Source organism: Salmo salar, chromosome 03 (assembly GCF_965601325.2).
Source record: "Salmo salar chromosome 03, fSalSal1, whole genome shotgun sequence".
Lineage (NCBI taxonomy): Eukaryota > Metazoa > Chordata > Actinopteri > Salmoniformes > Salmonidae > Salmo > Salmo salar.
In genome coordinates this window covers 50,617,201-50,633,736 of record NC_138293.1, presented here as the reverse complement: position 1 = coordinate 50,633,736, position 16,536 = coordinate 50,617,201, and the positions used below count along the sequence as shown (strand labels likewise).

Sequence of the window (16,536 nt, the reverse complement as noted above, 5' to 3'; positions counted from 1 at the left end):
CCTGGGGATGGAATTACATCGTTCAGCTTTTTCCCTCCTTCTGAGAGCCCATGGGAGCCGTAGGAAGTGTCACGTCATGCCAGAGATCCCCTGTATTTGTTAGAGATGATCAAGGAGGGCATGAAATGGTCAGACAGGCCACTTCCTGTAAGGAATCTTCTCAGGTTTTGGCCTGCCAAATAAGTTCTGTTATACTCACAGACACCATTCAAACAGTTTTAGAAACTTTAGGGTGTTTTCTATCCAAAGCCAATAATGATATGCATATTCTAGTTACTGGGCAGGAGTAGTAACCAGATTAAATTGGGTACGTTTTTTATCCGGCCGTGCAAATACTGCCCCCTAGCCCCAACAGGTTAATTTATTCATACATTTTCATGTTCATAATTGTGCACTCCTCAAACAATAGCATGGTATTTTTTCACTGTAATAGCTACTGTAAATTGGACAGTGCAGTTAGATTAACAAGAATTTAAGCTTTCTGCTCATATCAGATATGTCTATGTCCAGGGTGGGGGGCAATCCTGTAGAGGCTAGATCAGTCAAGTTTCTGCTCTGCTTGCTTTTACAATTCTGAGAAAATGCGCAACAGACAGCAGCTGCATCTGTTCGTCTCTCCCATGCTCATCCTATACGCCAGCCTTTCAAAAGCTACACACAGCCTGTCCACGCGCTTTGTGGTGTCCATGCGGTCCTATAATTCTGCCGGCTGAAACTGTAAAACAGCCTACCCGACCTCTCTGTGGCGTCCGCATGGTCCAAGATCTACCGGTGCTGCCTTTTGTATCACAGTGCAATGATAAAACTGAGGAGGAGGAAACAAATATGCAATTTCAGAATGTGGGGGTGGTCATGCCCCCCCGTCCCCAGTGAAAGTTGCGCCCCTGCCCTAATCCATGGATTTTACATGACTTGGAATACTGGTGGGACCTCCATTTGCCTTATGCAGCGTAACACATCTCCTTCACATAGAGTTGATCTTTTCAATGGCTGTGCGAAGTTGCTAGATATTGTCCGTAGCATATGCCTGCCCATACCATAACCCCACCTCCAACATGGCGAAATCTGTTCACAATGTTAACATCACAAACCATGTGCCCACACGACGCCATACACACTGTCTGCCATCTGCCTGTTACAGTTGAAACCGGGATTCATCTGTGAAGAGCACAATTCTGCAGCATGCAAGTGGCCATCGAATGTGAGCACTTAAGTCGGTTACAACATGGAACTGCAGTCAGGTCAACATCCTGGTGAGGACAATGAGCAGGCCGATGAGCTTCCCTGAGAGTTTCTGACAGTGTGCAGAAATTATTTGGTTGTGCAAACCCACAGTTTCATCAGCTGTCTGGGTGGCTGTTCTCATACGATCTCGCAGGTGAAGAAGCTGGATGTGGAGGTCCTGGGCTGGTGTGGTTACACGTGGTCTGCGGTTGTGAGGCCAGTTGTACGTACTGCCAAATTCTCTTAAACGATGTTGGAGGTGGCTTATGGTAGAGAAATTCACATTCAATTATCTGGCAAGAGCTTTGGTGGGCATTCCTGCAATCAGCATGACAATTGCACGCTCCTTAAAAGCTTGAGAAATCTGTGGCATTGTGTTGTGTGACAAAACTGCACATTTTAGGTGCACCTGTGTAATTAATCAGCTTCTTGATATGTCACACCTGTCAGGTGGATGGATAATTGTAACAAAAGAGAAATGTACACTAACAGGGATGTAAACAAATTTGTGAACAACATTGAGAAAAAGGTTTTTGTGCGTATGGAACATTTCTGGGATCTTTTGATTTAGCTCATGAAAAATGGGACCAACACTTCACATGTTACATTTATATTTTTGTTCAATATACACTGCTCAAAAAATGACCTCCAGCAGGCCACAAATGTGCATGTGTCTGCTCAAACGGTCAGAAACAGACTCCATGAGGGTGGTATGAGGGCCCGACATCCACAGGTGGGGGTTGTGCTTACAGCCCAACACCGTGCAGGACGTTTGGCATTTGCCAGAGAACACCAAGATTGGCAAATTCGCCACTGGCGCCCTGTGCTCTTCACAGATGAAAGCAGGTTCACACTGAGCACGTGACAGACGTGACAGAGTCTGGAGACGCCGTGGAGAACGTTCTGCTGCCTGCAACATCCTCCAGCATGACCGGTTTGGCAGTGGGTCAGTCATGGTGTGGGGTGGCATTTCTTTGGGGGGCCGCACAGCCCTCCATGTGCTCGCCAGAGGTAGCCTGACTGCCATTAGGTACCGAGATGAGATCCTTAGACCCCTTGTGAGACCATATGCTGGTGCGGTTGGCCCTGGGTTCCTCCTAATGCAAGACAATGCTAGACCTCATGTGGCTGGAGTGTGTCAGCAGTTCCTGCAAGAGGAAGGCATTGATGCTATGGACTGGCCCGCCCGTTCCCCAGACCTCAATCCAATTGAGCACATCTGGGACATCATGTCTCGTTCCATCCACCAACGCCACGTTGCACCACAGACTGTCCAGGAGTTGGCGGATGCTTTAGTCCAGGTCTGGGAGGAGATCCCTCAGGAGACCATCCGCCACCTCATCAGGAGCATGCCCAGGCGTTGTAGGGAGGTTATACAGGCACGTGGAGGCCACACACACTACTGAGCCTCATTTTGACTTGTTTTAAGGACATTACATCAAAGTTGGATCAGCCTGTAGTGTGGTTTTCCACTTTGATTTTGAGTGTGACTCCAAATCCAGACCTCCATGGGTTGATAAATTGGATTTCCATTGATTATTTTTGTGTGATTTTGTTGTCAGCACATTCAACTATGTAAAGAAAAAAGTATTTAATAACATTATTTCATTCATTCAGATCTAGGATGTGTTGTTTAAGTGTTCCCTTTATTTTTTTGAGCAGTATACTTATCAAAATAGATTTTTTAAAGAAAATATGTAGTTCCTTTTTATTTTAATATGTTGGTAACTGTTTTGTGACTGTATTCAGAAAATCCATCATGGGGGAAGTTAGGTACTGTGGTAAATGAATTTATTTTGTGTAAATGTAAGCACATTTAAATCATTATATAGTTCATAAACTAGTTATGTAACTGTAAGACCCTTTTACAGTTGGTCTAGTGTCAGTTGCTTAAACTGTTAAAGAGCTGTACCATTTTGAAAACTAACCACTGTAGGCTGCCATTGACAGCCATGTTGTTTTATGCAATTTAAAATAGTTTTAATGCACAGCAATACTGTTTGGTGGCATGACTTTCTAGGAATGTTCCTAAGGAAAAAAACATTTTTACATTACCAAGTTCATTAATGGGATAAACCTACTGTAAGAGTATGTATTAGGCTGTTTGAGAGAAGGTTAGAATCCTAATCAACCCATCCAGTGTGAGTACATCTGTTGTTGATCAATAGTAGATCAATAAAGCCACAGTACTCTAGCAGTAGTCAAACTGATTATGATGAAAAGCCTTGTTAGTGCATAGGTCAAATTAGCTTTTGGATTTCCTGTCTTTTTCAGCTTCAGACAATAGCTAATATTTCACTTAAAACATTGTTTTATTTTATTTATATGTATAGGGGTAAGGTGACTAGGCATCAGGATATATGATAAACAGAGTAGCAGTAGCGTATATGATGATCGTATGCGACTGTGTGTTTGTGTGTGTAGAGTCAGTATGAATGTGTGTGCGTGTTGTGGTGTGTGTGTGAGCAAATGAAGTGTGTGTCTGTGTGTTTTGGAGTGTCATTGTGAGTGAGTGAGTGTGTGTGTAGAATGTGCATACAGTAGAGTGTGTGGGGATGTGCATATTTAAGGTCAATGCAGATATCTGTGTAGCCATTTTGTTAGCTATTTAGCATTCTTATGGCTTGGGGATAGAAGCTGTTTAGGAGCCTGCTGGTTTCAGACTTGTACTGCTTGCTGTGCGGAAGCAGAGAACAGTCTACGGCTTGGGGATAGAAGCTGTTCAGGAGCCTGCTGGTGTCAGACTTGTACCGCTTGCCGTGCGGAAGAAGAAAGAACAGTCTATGGTTTGGGTGACTGGAGACTTTAACAATTTTCCGGGCCTTCCTTTCACACCACCTGATATAGAGGTCCAGGATGGCAGGGAGCTCGGCCCAAGTGATGCACTGGGTTGTCCGCACCACCCTCTGTAGCACCATGCAATCGAGGGCGGTGCAGTTGCCATACCAAGCAGTGATGCAGCCAGTCAAGATGCTCTCAATGGTGCAGCTGTATAACTGTTTGAGGATTTGAGGGCCCATGACAAATCTTTTAAAAGCATGATGTAGTCATTGCATGCTAGAAATATTGGACCAAATACTAAACTTTTTACTAAATTTAATACACTACAAGTGAATTTGTCTAAATACTTATGACACCTTCAAATCGAGGGACTAGATACATAAAGTGCATTCATATCTAACTGGTAAAACAGATATGTATGAAAATACTCTTAAATAAAAGGTGAGATTCTATACTGTCACCTCATAAAACATTTGATGTAAAATCCAAATTGCTGGAGTATAGTGCCAAATTAAATGTTTTAACTTCACTGTAGAAATAAATACTGTATGTAGGGGAGTGTATAAGGTTGATCACATACAGTATCTAATTTCCTTTTTGTGTGTTTTCCTTACAAGCCCGAGTTGACACTAGAATTTGGGCGGATAGTGATCTACACCACCAGCTTTCGAGTGGTAAGGACCACGTTTGAACGGTGTGAGTTGGTCCGGAAGATCTTTTCAAACCACAGGGTCAAGTTTCTGGAGAAGAATATAGCCCTGGACTGTGAGTATGGGAAGGACCTGGAAGAACGATGCAAGCGTGTGGGCGAACCTCTCTCGCTACCAGTCGTGTTCATCGATGGACACTATCTCGGGGTCAGTGTTTTCACTTGGTCATACAACTCATTTTACAATTCCTGGGCCTGTATTCATAAAACATCTCAGACTAGGAGTGCTGATTTAGAATCAGTATGGTCTTTTATATCATAATGAATAAGATTACATGTACAGAGGGACCTGATACATCACTCCTACACTGAGACACTTTATGAATAATGTTGACATTTGAAATGACAAACGTCCTATTGTGAAACATTATAGCATGTTTTACCATCAAACAAAATATACAATCCATCTCAGTGCTTGACTTGGGTAGGAGCTCACTGCAGCTGAGTACCGGCACGTCAAATTTTCAACTGATTGAGTTCCTGCACCTCTTATTGAATTATTAGCTCAAAAGTATAAAGAGTACCGACACACAAAATTAGTACCGGTCCCTATTTCGGTCCAAGTCAAGCACTGATCCACCTTGATCCTATCGAAGTGTTATGAATATATTAGCTATGAAATTTTCAAAGGTCTAGTAATGACATGATGCATCTTACACTATGATAATAACTTTGCAGGGTGCTGAGAAAATATTGGACATGAATGAATCAGGAGAACTTCAGGATCGTCTGGCCAAAATTGAGGTAATTTTTAATCAACTACCACCAAACAGATACAATATATTCAGTAATAACACTGGTAACTGCACAGTTATTAACAAATTCAATGTCATGTTTCAACTGATGCCTCTGACGCCTCAAATTACAAAAATACTCCAATATGTTTGCAATTAAATATGATTAAAATAAACATAAATGAAACACAGTATAGGAAAATAGTATTGATCATTCTGATATACCATATAGGCCTACTCAGCGACAGTGATATGGCATCAATAATACATCAGTGAACTGACAAATGATGAATGGGCATCAATAAATGGCCATCAATAATGGAAGGCTTGTTATTGATTCTGCATCCAACCAATTTTTTCACACACAGGTGAGGGTCATATCAAAAATTGAGGTTGTGAGAACTGAAGTGTTTCAAACAGAGCAAAGGCACTGACAGACATACTACTGTGAAAACGTTTTTGAAAAAGAGCGACCCGGCTCTATGTATTTTACTGGTTTGTGACTCATTGACACCGCCCCCGGTTAGAGGGAAATAAAGCAGACCAAGAGTTACCCCCACAGGAACTTTACAGTGGCTAGCAAAAGTATTCACCCTCCTTTGCATTGTTCCTATTTTGTTGCCTTACAACCTGGAATTAAAATTGATTTTTTTTGGGGGGGGGGGGTTTGTATCATTTGATTTACATTTTACATTTTAGTCATTTAGCAGACGCTCTTATCCAGAGCGACTTACAGTAGTGAATGCATACATTTCATACATTTTTTTGTTGTTGTACTGGCCCCCCGTGGGAATCCAACCCACAACCCTGGTGTTGCACACACCATGCTGGCGTTGCAAACACCATGCTCTACCAACTGAGCCACAGGGAAGACCTTTACTCAACATGCCTACCACTTTGAAGATCCAAAATATTTTTTATTGTGAAACAAACAAGAAATAAGACCAAAAAACGGAAAACTTGAGCGTGCATAACTATTCACCTACCCCCAAAGTCAATACCTTGTAGAGCCACCTTTTGCAGCAATTACAGCTGCAAGTCTCTTGGGGTATGTCTCTATAAGCTTGGCACATCTAGCCACTGGGATTTTTGCCCATTCTTCAAGGTAAAACTGCTCTAGCTCCTTCAAGTTGGATGGGTTCCTCTGGTGTACAGCAATCTTTAAGTCATACCACAGATTCTCAATTGGATTGAGGTCTGTACTTTGACTTGGCCATTCCAGGACATTTAAATGTTTCCCCTTAAACCACTCGAGTGTTGGTTTAGCAGTATGCTTAGGGTCATTGTTCTGCTGGAAGGTGAACCACCATCCCAGTCTCAAATCTCTGGAAGACAAACAGGTTTCCCTCAAGAATTTCCCTGTATTTAGCGCCATCCATCATTCCTTCAATTCTGACCAGTTTCTCAGTCCCTGCCAATGCAAAACATCCTCACAGCATGATGCTGCCACCACCATGCTTCACTATGGGGATGGTGTTCTCGGGTGATGAGAGGTTTTGGGTTTGAGCCAGACAGCGATTTCCTTGATGGCCAAAAAGCAAATCTTTTGTCTCATCTGACCAGAGTACATTCTTCCATATGTTTGGGGAGTCACTCACATGCCTTTTGGCAAACACCACACGTTTGCTTATTTTTTTCTTTAAGCAATGGCTTTTTTTCTGGACACTCTTCTGTAAAGCCCAGCTCTATGGAGTGTACGGCCTAAAGTGGTCCTATGGACAGATACTCCAATCTCTGCTGTGGAGCTTTGCAGCTCCTTCAGGGTTATCTTTGGTCTCTTTGTTGCCTCTCTGATTAATGCCCCCTGGTCCGTGAGCTTTGCTGGGCGGCCCTCTCTTGGCAGGTTTGTTGTGGTGTCATATTCTTTCATTTTTTATATAATGGATTTAACGGTGCTCCGTGAGATGTTCAAAGTTTCTGATATTTTTTTATAACCCAACCCTGATCTGTACTTATCCACAACTTTTCCCCTCTGTTTGGAGAGCTTCTTGGTCTTCATGGTGCCACTTGCTTGGTGGTGCCCCTTGCTTTGTGGTGTTGCAGACTCTGGGGCCTTTCAGAACGAACAGGTGTTTATATACTGAGATCATGTGACAGATCATGTGCCACTTAATAAAAGTTCACGTGTGCAATCTAACTAATTATGAGACTTCTGAAGGTGATTGGTTGCACCAGAGCTTAAGTAGGGGCTTCATAGCAAAGGGGGTGAATACATATGTGTCACGGTTGTCGTAGGGTAAAGTGGACCAAGACGCAGCGGGGAAATGTGCACTCATCTTCTTTTATTTAAACGGACAAAGAAGGTAAACCAAAATAAATACGTACACAAAATACACAACGACAAATAACAAGCCGGTAAGGCACAGAGCTATACACAGCACAATCTCCCACCAAAAAACCCATGAAAACAAACTCCTACTTATAGGACCTTCAATCAGAAGCAACGATAACCAGCTGCTTCCAATTGAAGGTCCAACCCCAATAAACTAAACATAGAAATAGACTAGACTAGACAGAACATAGAAATACACTAACATAGAACAGTGCCCAAAAACCCCAGAATACATAAATCAAACACCCCTCTACATAGCCACACACCCCGAACCACATAAACCAAATACCCCCTGCCACGTCCTGACCAAACTACAATAACAAATAACCCCTATTACTGGTCAGGACGTGACAATATGCATGCACCACTTTTCCGTTTTAAATTCTTTTAAATTTTTTGAAACAAGTAATTTTTTTCATTTCACTTCACCAATTTGGACTATTTTTGTGTATGTCCATTACATGAAATCAAAATTAAAATCTATTTAAATTACAGGGTGTAATGCAACAAAATAGGAAAAAACGCCAAGGGCGATGAATACTTTTGCAAGACACTGAATTTAAACCCACTAAGGATGATGGTCATGGGGATGCACATGGGAATGAAAAGTGGGAAAAGTAGTGGTTCTGTTGAAGGAAATGAAAGGCAATGAATATACTGTACGTATGATATCACGAGCAGTAATAAAGGACTGTATAAATTATATATAGTCCCTGAACTAACTATTTAGAGCAATATATACATATCACACAACTCACAACACACACCATCTCACAAGTCCAGAGATATGAGTAAGTTGTTGATGGGCAGAGACAGAGATGCTGCTTGAGGGAGACTGCAGGTATTGTGTGACCTGTATAGTCAAGAGGATGGGCAGATGTCCGGCCCCCTAGTAACATCCCTAGCAACGTATCGTGGCACAGGTCACACAGGTCAGGGAGAGTTTGAGAGGCAGGTTTATGGTACCCCCTAGACTCTCAGGCTCCAAGTGTGGGGGAAGGGGAGTGGAATGTGCAGCTCAGGGTTGTGAGGTGCGGATAACAACACCTTTCCTATCAGGGAAAATAACAGCAGAATACAAGGCCATGTTGACAAGCTTTCAAAGTAAAGAGCACAATTAGGCATACAGCGATGCACATAAACCCTTACATACACTACAGAACTATGCTAATTAGCTTTCAATTCAGCCGGTGGCATGACTTGTGTCATGGAATTATTGTAATCAAAAGGAGACTTTAAAATTTCTTCAAAACAATCAAACTTTATTATTTAATTACTGCAGTAATAGAGCTTGTCAACAACCCTTCCATAGGTGATTCGTTGAGAGCCCATCGAGTGTATTTGAGCCATAGCATTTTATAGCAAAGTCCATCCTCCTGGATGTTCATGACAAACAACAGATGTATGGAATGGGTCACTAATAATTCACAGCAGACAGTATCTGCTGTAAAGACTGTTCTCATTGTGTAGAGACCAAGGGTCTGGCCCCCCAACTCCATACTGGAGCCATCTCCCCCTGGTACCCCAGTACAGACACATTAACTCATGCTATGGAATGCGGTCTTGTTAGGCTTATCACCCAAAGACATAGTAAATCTTCTGTCAGTGTTCAATCTCCCAGAGGCCCACTTTCAGTTCACACAGACACAATAGAGTTATAAGAACCCTCTATTCCGTTGCATAAAACAACCATTTGATGCAATTACAGTATTATAACAATTTTGCTCTCACAATGGTTGTTTGTGTGTGTGTTTTCCCCCAGAAGTTACAGCACCCCCACACGTGCCAGACCTGTGGGGGCTTTGCCTTCGTCCCGTGCCCCATGTGCCATGGTAGCAAGTTGTCAGTTTTCCGCAACTGCTTCACAGACTCGTTCAAAGCCCTGAAGTGCACCTGGTGCAACGAGAATGGCCTGCAGCCCTGTTCCAGCTGCAGCCAATGATAACTCTAAGTGCCTGATCGAAATATCCCCCTTCCCCAGACCCTTCACCAAGTCCACACAATGTATGGTGTCCATATTAGGACAGCCAGAAATACAAGTCCAAGTGAGACTGAGGCTGTCCTAATATGGACACTGTACGGATTGGACTGTGTCAGAGATAAGACTTGGTTTTTCACACCACGGTTTATCCTCCATGGGAGATTGTCAATAAAATTGTCTGTAAATGGGTTTTATCTGTGGCACATGTACACTTAATTGATCAATTACACATTTTAAGTTTGAATTTTCCTTCATATGACATGACATTCTCATCAGCCTGTCCTAAAATGTATCAAGCTGCCCCCCCCCCCCCCCCATTTAAATGGAAACAATAAGTTGAACAAAAAAATACAAGGTCAGTCTAGGACTCCACCAGGATAATCTAGGGTTGGTCATTGAGGTGTAAGACAATCACTGATATGTAACAGTGTAGTAGTGACCTGATGACCTGAAGTTTGTTAGATAATTAAGCTTTCATCCCTAATCCTATGGCCTACATGGAACAGGATAAAGGAGCAGAGAGGGAAAGTAAAGTATTCTGTGTACACTTTATTGGGCCACTCCACTTAAATAAATGTAGGTAAAAAATAAAGGGATAATATTAGAAGCTCTGGTTTAAAGCTCCGGTAGAATAAAATATAAATGTTTATTAGGATGAGAGAAAAGCGCTTTCCTTACAGTCATAAAATAGAGGAAGTAGTAAAAGCAAATTCCAGTTTAATAGTATTGGAAATGTGTGCATAGAAACAATGGAAGCATAACAGATTCCATCAGGGGCGGAAATCCCGGGGGGGACGGGGGGGACACGACCCCCCCATCCTGGGAAAAGTATGATTTGTCCCCCCCAATATATCACTGAAACATAACTATGTAATTTAAATAATATTAATAATACGCAATGAAAGCAATTGTGCTGATTATAGACACTTAATAGCGCGTTTTTAAGTTTCAAAAGATTGCGACCCCCCCACCCTTTTCCTCACAATGGTTTGATCCACTGGCAAGGTAACAGAGGGGTCGTGTCTACTGTAAGTTAGTGCTTCAAAGTCCCTGTGATAAGGTTAGCGATAAACTTAAGTCCAAACTGAACAGAACTACACTCTTCTTCTACCATTGTCTTAAATATATTTAATGGTCTCGTTGCAAAAGCTAAATTGTCGCAAGGGAACTTTTATTTATTTATTTTATTTAACCCGGGTAGCAAAGATTATAGCAAACACCACTGAAACGGAATTGGTGCTCGCTTGCTTTGCAAATTCAGCTATTGTTGGAAGCCAGCCAATATGAAACAAACTATTACAATTACAAAAGGTTGCAGCATATGTTGTGTAAATGGTGAACTCATACAGCTGTCAACTCTTGTCATTTTAATCCGTTTCACATTTGCTAGCTACCTTTTAGATCGAAGCCCAAATAGAATGATAAAAGATAAGATGATAGAAGCCCATCTCCTACTGTAAATAACCTACACACTGTGTGTGTGTGTAGCCAGCCAGCCAGGTAGAAAAATGGCAGAAAAATAAAAGACGGACATCAGAGTATTTTTCAGTACACCAAAACGCAAAGTAAGAACCCTAGTGGCCTAATATCTCAAAGACTAGTTGATAAAATGTTCATAAGAAAGAAATGAAATTCTAATGGAAATGTTTCACAATGATGTCATTAGGCAGAGCAGGCAACAGATGGCACACAGAAAGCAGAGTTGGGGACAGATATGCAGGGACAGACTGGCAGAGACGGAGTCTCAGGTAAGTTTGTTGAGTCTTTGTTTGGCAACATTATGAAAGGTTCTCAATTTTTTTGACTTGTAAAATAGGAACATAATTGGAAAATGCCATGGATACCCCCACTCTCAACTTAAACTGGTGACTGAACTAAGATTTGTTAAAGGCAATGGTATTGCTGTTGTGAATAGTTGTGTAGTTTTGGGTACCGGTAGTTAGGAGTACGGCAAACACCTTATTTCTTTGGTTCCTCAATATACATTTACCATATTACAATGTAGGCTATGTGTTACAGCACTACTTTTGGTGTCCCCCTCAGGAATTGCTCTTGAGAAAATTTCATGTAATTGTCCCCCCCAAAGTTGATATCAGATTTTCGCCCCTGGATTCCATAGACATAGGATGTTAGGCATCAGGACCACTGAGTAACCAAGCTTACTGTTAGGCAGCTTAATAATGTATAAGTCACCAACAGATTTATACTAGTTAGGTTACCATTAAATTATTCAAGCCACTGAAAGGACTTTGATTGCAACTCCATCTCTTACCCTGAGGATAAAGAAGAGGGACCCATTTACAGAGTTGTGCCTTTGAGACTTGTGTGCACAACACTGCTTCTGAGTACACTTTCTTTATACATCAATAATACCTTGCAACTCAATAGCAGATTTTAAAAAGCCAGTATTAAACTTGCATGTTTAGAGTAACACAATTATACTGTGTGAGACAGGTGGTACCTTTTTATCTCCACTTCTGTTGCCTGTATTTTTTTGGATGGGTGTCATCATTCTCGGTCTGGCTGCCATCCAGTGACAAATAAATGAAGAAAAGCATCTCCGCGGCGAGGATCTCTCTACGCTGTCATAGCCCTGTACAATGCTGTTTGAACATGACTCTACAAGGCAGCACTGTAGAGAAGCTAAAAGCAAAGAGCAAGGCGCATCACTTTCACTCTCAACACGACTTTAATAGATGCCACACTGACTGCTAATCATTTTTTTCCAACTCGACAACGGCTCATGATATGCCTGATACATTCGGTGGGATGTGTAGCATAATCCGATTGATTTAATAGATTCTTAATCACAATCTAAGATTGTGGAATAATGTAAGGACATTGAGTCGTGGAGATGAAAGAAACCCAATAGCATGCCCGATCATGGTCTATTGCGCCCCCATCTCTAGGTTAGATCTTGGAGAGAAAAACAGTTAATAAAAATTCTAACAATGCCTATAGCATAACCTGTCCAATCTACTCTACACAACAGTTTGTTGGTGGCGTTGCTATAGGCCTACGCATATATTGATAACAGTTGATTATCTCAAGAGTGTGCGCCTTTGGTTATTTCCTACAGGTTTGCAAAACAATACATATGTAATCATGCTGTTTTATAGGCGCTGTTAATCCCACATTAAAAACACATTATATTACCTAAGGGCGAAAAGGAGACGAAAGAAAATGACAACATGGGCAGAAGCACAACTGACTTTGGAATGGCATGACATTGAAGCGCGCCCACTCTCAAAGCCTGGTTAAATATGTTACACGACATTTAATAACAAAAAACCTTGAATGTCGTGTGTCCTTTTTCAGCATTTTCTGATGTGCCATAGTGGACAATTGTTTCTCCGTAGGAGAAGCCTACTTGTCCCTGCCGCGATGCTGAGCGTAATGTTTCTCAATGGTTGGTTAATCTGAAGCCTGGTTGAATATGACTGTTTTAATTGACGTCACCACATAGGCTACTGATTTTTCTTATAGTTTCCAGAGCCTCATTCCTATAACTGCAAAGTCCGATTGCCCACATTCATCCACAGGGAATGAAGATGCGCGCATAGCCTATGAACACCAATCTGCATGACATGCTTTTCAGATAATTTAAATTAGTCGGCTGGGCGGCTTGTAACCGAAAGGTTGCACGTTCAAATCCCCGAGCTGACAAGGTACAAATCTGTTGTTCTGCCCCTGAACAAGGCAGTTAACCCACTGTTCCTAGGCTGTCATTGAAAATAAGAATTTGTTCTTAACTGACTTGCCTAGTTAAATAAATAAAAAATTGAAGCTTAGGGAAATGCCAACAACAAAAAATATAAATAAATGTATTTGAAGTCCTTCAGCAGTTATTCCATAACCAAAGAGAAATCTTACAAAATCAATGAACACACACACACACACACACACATATATACATACACACACTTGAAGTCGGAAGTTTACATACACCTTAGCCAAATACATTTAAACTCAGTTTTTCACAATTCCTGACATGTAATCCTTGCAAAAAATCCTCGTTTTAGGTCAGTAAGGATCACCACTTTATTATAAGAATGTGAAATGTCAGAATAATATTAGAGAGAATCATTTATTTCAGCTTTTATTTCTTTCATTTTACATTTACATTTACATTTAAGTCATTTAGCAGACGCTCTTATCCAGAGCGACTTACAAATTGGTGCATTCACCTTATGATATCCAGTGGAACAACCACTTTACAATAGTGCATCTAAATCTTTTAAGGGGGGTTAGAAGGATTACTTTATCCTATCCTAGGTATTCCTTAAAGAGGTGGGGTTTCAGGTGTCTCCGGAAGGTGGTCATTGACTCCGCTGTCCTGGCGTCGTGAGGGAGCTTGTTCCACCATTGGGGTGCCAGAGCAGCGAACAGTTTTGACTGGGCTGAGCGGGAACTGTGCTTCCTCAGAGGTAGGGGGGCCAGCAGGCCAGAGGTGGATGAACGCAGTGCCCTTGTTTGGGTGTAGGGCCTGATCAGAGCCTGAAGGTATGGAGGTGCCGTTCCCTTCACAGCTCCGTAGGCAATCACCATGGTCTTGTAGCGGATGCGAGCTTCAACTGGAAGCCAGTGGAGAGAGCGGAGGAGCGGGGTGATTTCATCACATTCCCAGTGGGTCAGAAGAATAGAGTACATGCACTCAATCAGTATTTGGTAGCATTGCCTTTAAATTGTTTAACTTGGGTCAAATATTTCAGGTAGCCTTCCACAAGCTTCCCACAATAAGTTGGTTGAATTTTGGCCCATTACTCCTGACAGAGCTGGTGTAACTGAGTCAGGTTTGAAGGCCTCCTTGCTCGCACCAGCTTTTATAGTTTTTCTGCCCACAAAATGTCTATGGGATTGAGGTCAGGGCTTTGTGATGGCCACTCCAATACCTTGACTTTGTTGTCCTTAAGCCATTTTGCCACAACTTTGGAAGTATGCTTGGGGACATTGTACATTTGGAAAACCCATTTGCGACCAAGCTTTAACTTCCTGACTGTTGTCTTGAGATGCTGCTTCAATAGATCCACACCTCCCCTCCTCATGATGCCATCTATATTGTGAAGTGCACCAGACCCTCCTGTATGAAAGCACCCCCACAGCATGCTGCCGCCACCCCCGTGCTTCACGGTTGGGATGGTGTTCTTCGGCTTGCAAGCCTCCCCCTTTTCCCTCCAAACTTAACAATGGTCATTGTGGCCAAACAGTTCTATTTTTGTTTCATCAGACCAGAGAACATTTCTTCAAAAAGTATGATCTTTGTCCCCATGTGCAGTTGCAAACCGTAGTCTGGCTATTTTTATGGTGGTTTTGGAGCAGTGGCTTCTTCCTTGCTGAGCGGCCTTTCAGGTTATGTTTATATAGGACTCATTATACTGTGGATATAGATACTTTTGTACCGGTTTCCTCCAGCATCTTCAAAGTCCTTTTCTGTTCTTCTGGGATTGATTTGCACCTTTCCGCACCAAAGTACGTTCATGTCTAGGAGACAGAACGCGTCTCCTTCCTGAGCGTTATGACAACTGCGTTGTCCCATGGTGTTTATACTTGCGCACTATTGTTTGTACAGATGAACGTGGTACCTTCAGGCGTTTGGAAATTGCTCCCAATGATGAACCAGAGTTGTGGGAGGTCTACAATTTTTTTCCTGAGGTCTTGGCTGATTTCTTTTGATTTTCCCATGATGTCAAGCAAAGAGGCACTGAGTTTGAAGGTAGGCCTTGAAATACATTCACAGGTACACCTCCAATTGACTCAAATTATGTCAATTAGCCTATCAGAAGCTTCTAAAGCCATGACATAATTTTCTGGAATTTTCCAAGCTGTTTAAAAAGGCACAGTCAATTTAGTGTATGTAAACTTCTGGCCCACTGGAATTGTGATACAGTGGATTATAAGTGAAATTATCTGTCTAAACAATTGTTGGAAAAATGACTTGTCATGCAAAGTAGATGTCCTAACCTACTTTCAAAAACTACAGTTTGTTAACAAGAAATGTGTGGAGTGGTTGAAAAACTAGTTTTAATGACGCCAACCTAAGTACAGTCGTGGACAAAAGTTAATTTCCGCAAAGTTTGCTGCTTCAGGATCCTTAGATATTTTTGTCAGATGTTACTATGGAATACTGAAATATAATTACAAGCATTTCATAAGTATTAAAGGCTTTTATGGACAATTACATGAAGTTGATGCAAAGAGTCAATATTTGCAGTGTTGACCCTTCTTTTTCAAGACCTCTGCAATCCACCCTGGCATGCTGTCAATTAACTTCTGGGCCACATCCTGACTGATGGCAGCCCATTCTTGCATAATAAATACTTGGAGTTTGTTAAAAGTGGTGGGTTTTTGTTTGTCCACCCGCCTCTTGAGGATTGACAACAAGTTCTCAATGGGATTAAGGTCTGGGGAGTTTCCTGGCCATAGACCCAAAATATCGATGTTTTGTTCCCCAAGCCACATAGTTATCACTTTTGCCTTATGGCAAGGTGCTCCATCATGCTGGAAAAGGCATTGTTCGTCACTAAACAGTTCCTGGATGGTTGGGAGAAGTTGCTCTCGGGGGATGTGTTGGTACCATTCTTTATTCATGGCTGTGTTCTTAGGAAAAATTGTGAGTGAGCACACTCCCTTGGCTGAGAAGCAACCCCACACATGAATGGTCTCAGGATGCTTTACTGTTGGCATGACACAGGACTGATGGTAGCGCTCACCTTGTCTTCTCCGGACAAGCTTTTTTCCGGATGCCCCAAACAATTGGAAAGGGGATTCATCAGAG

General features: G+C 42.0%; 1 protein-coding gene across 1 annotated transcript in view; it reads left to right on the top strand.

Moving 5' to 3' along the window:
* LOC106600617 (glutaredoxin domain-containing cysteine-rich protein 1) overlaps window positions 1-9,950 on the top strand; it is a 43,652-nt gene extending 33,702 nt beyond the window's left edge. Inside the window, exons 3-5 of the mRNA XM_082973102.1 lie at window positions 4,623-4,862; window positions 5,393-5,458; window positions 9,543-9,950. Coding sequence (XP_082829228.1) covers window positions 4,623-4,862; window positions 5,393-5,458; window positions 9,543-9,722 — 486 coding nt within the window. The 3' untranslated portion in view covers window positions 9,723-9,950. The remainder of the gene's footprint in view (window positions 1-4,622; window positions 4,863-5,392; window positions 5,459-9,542) is intronic.
* The last annotated feature ends 6,586 nt before the right edge of the window (window positions 9,951-16,536 follow it).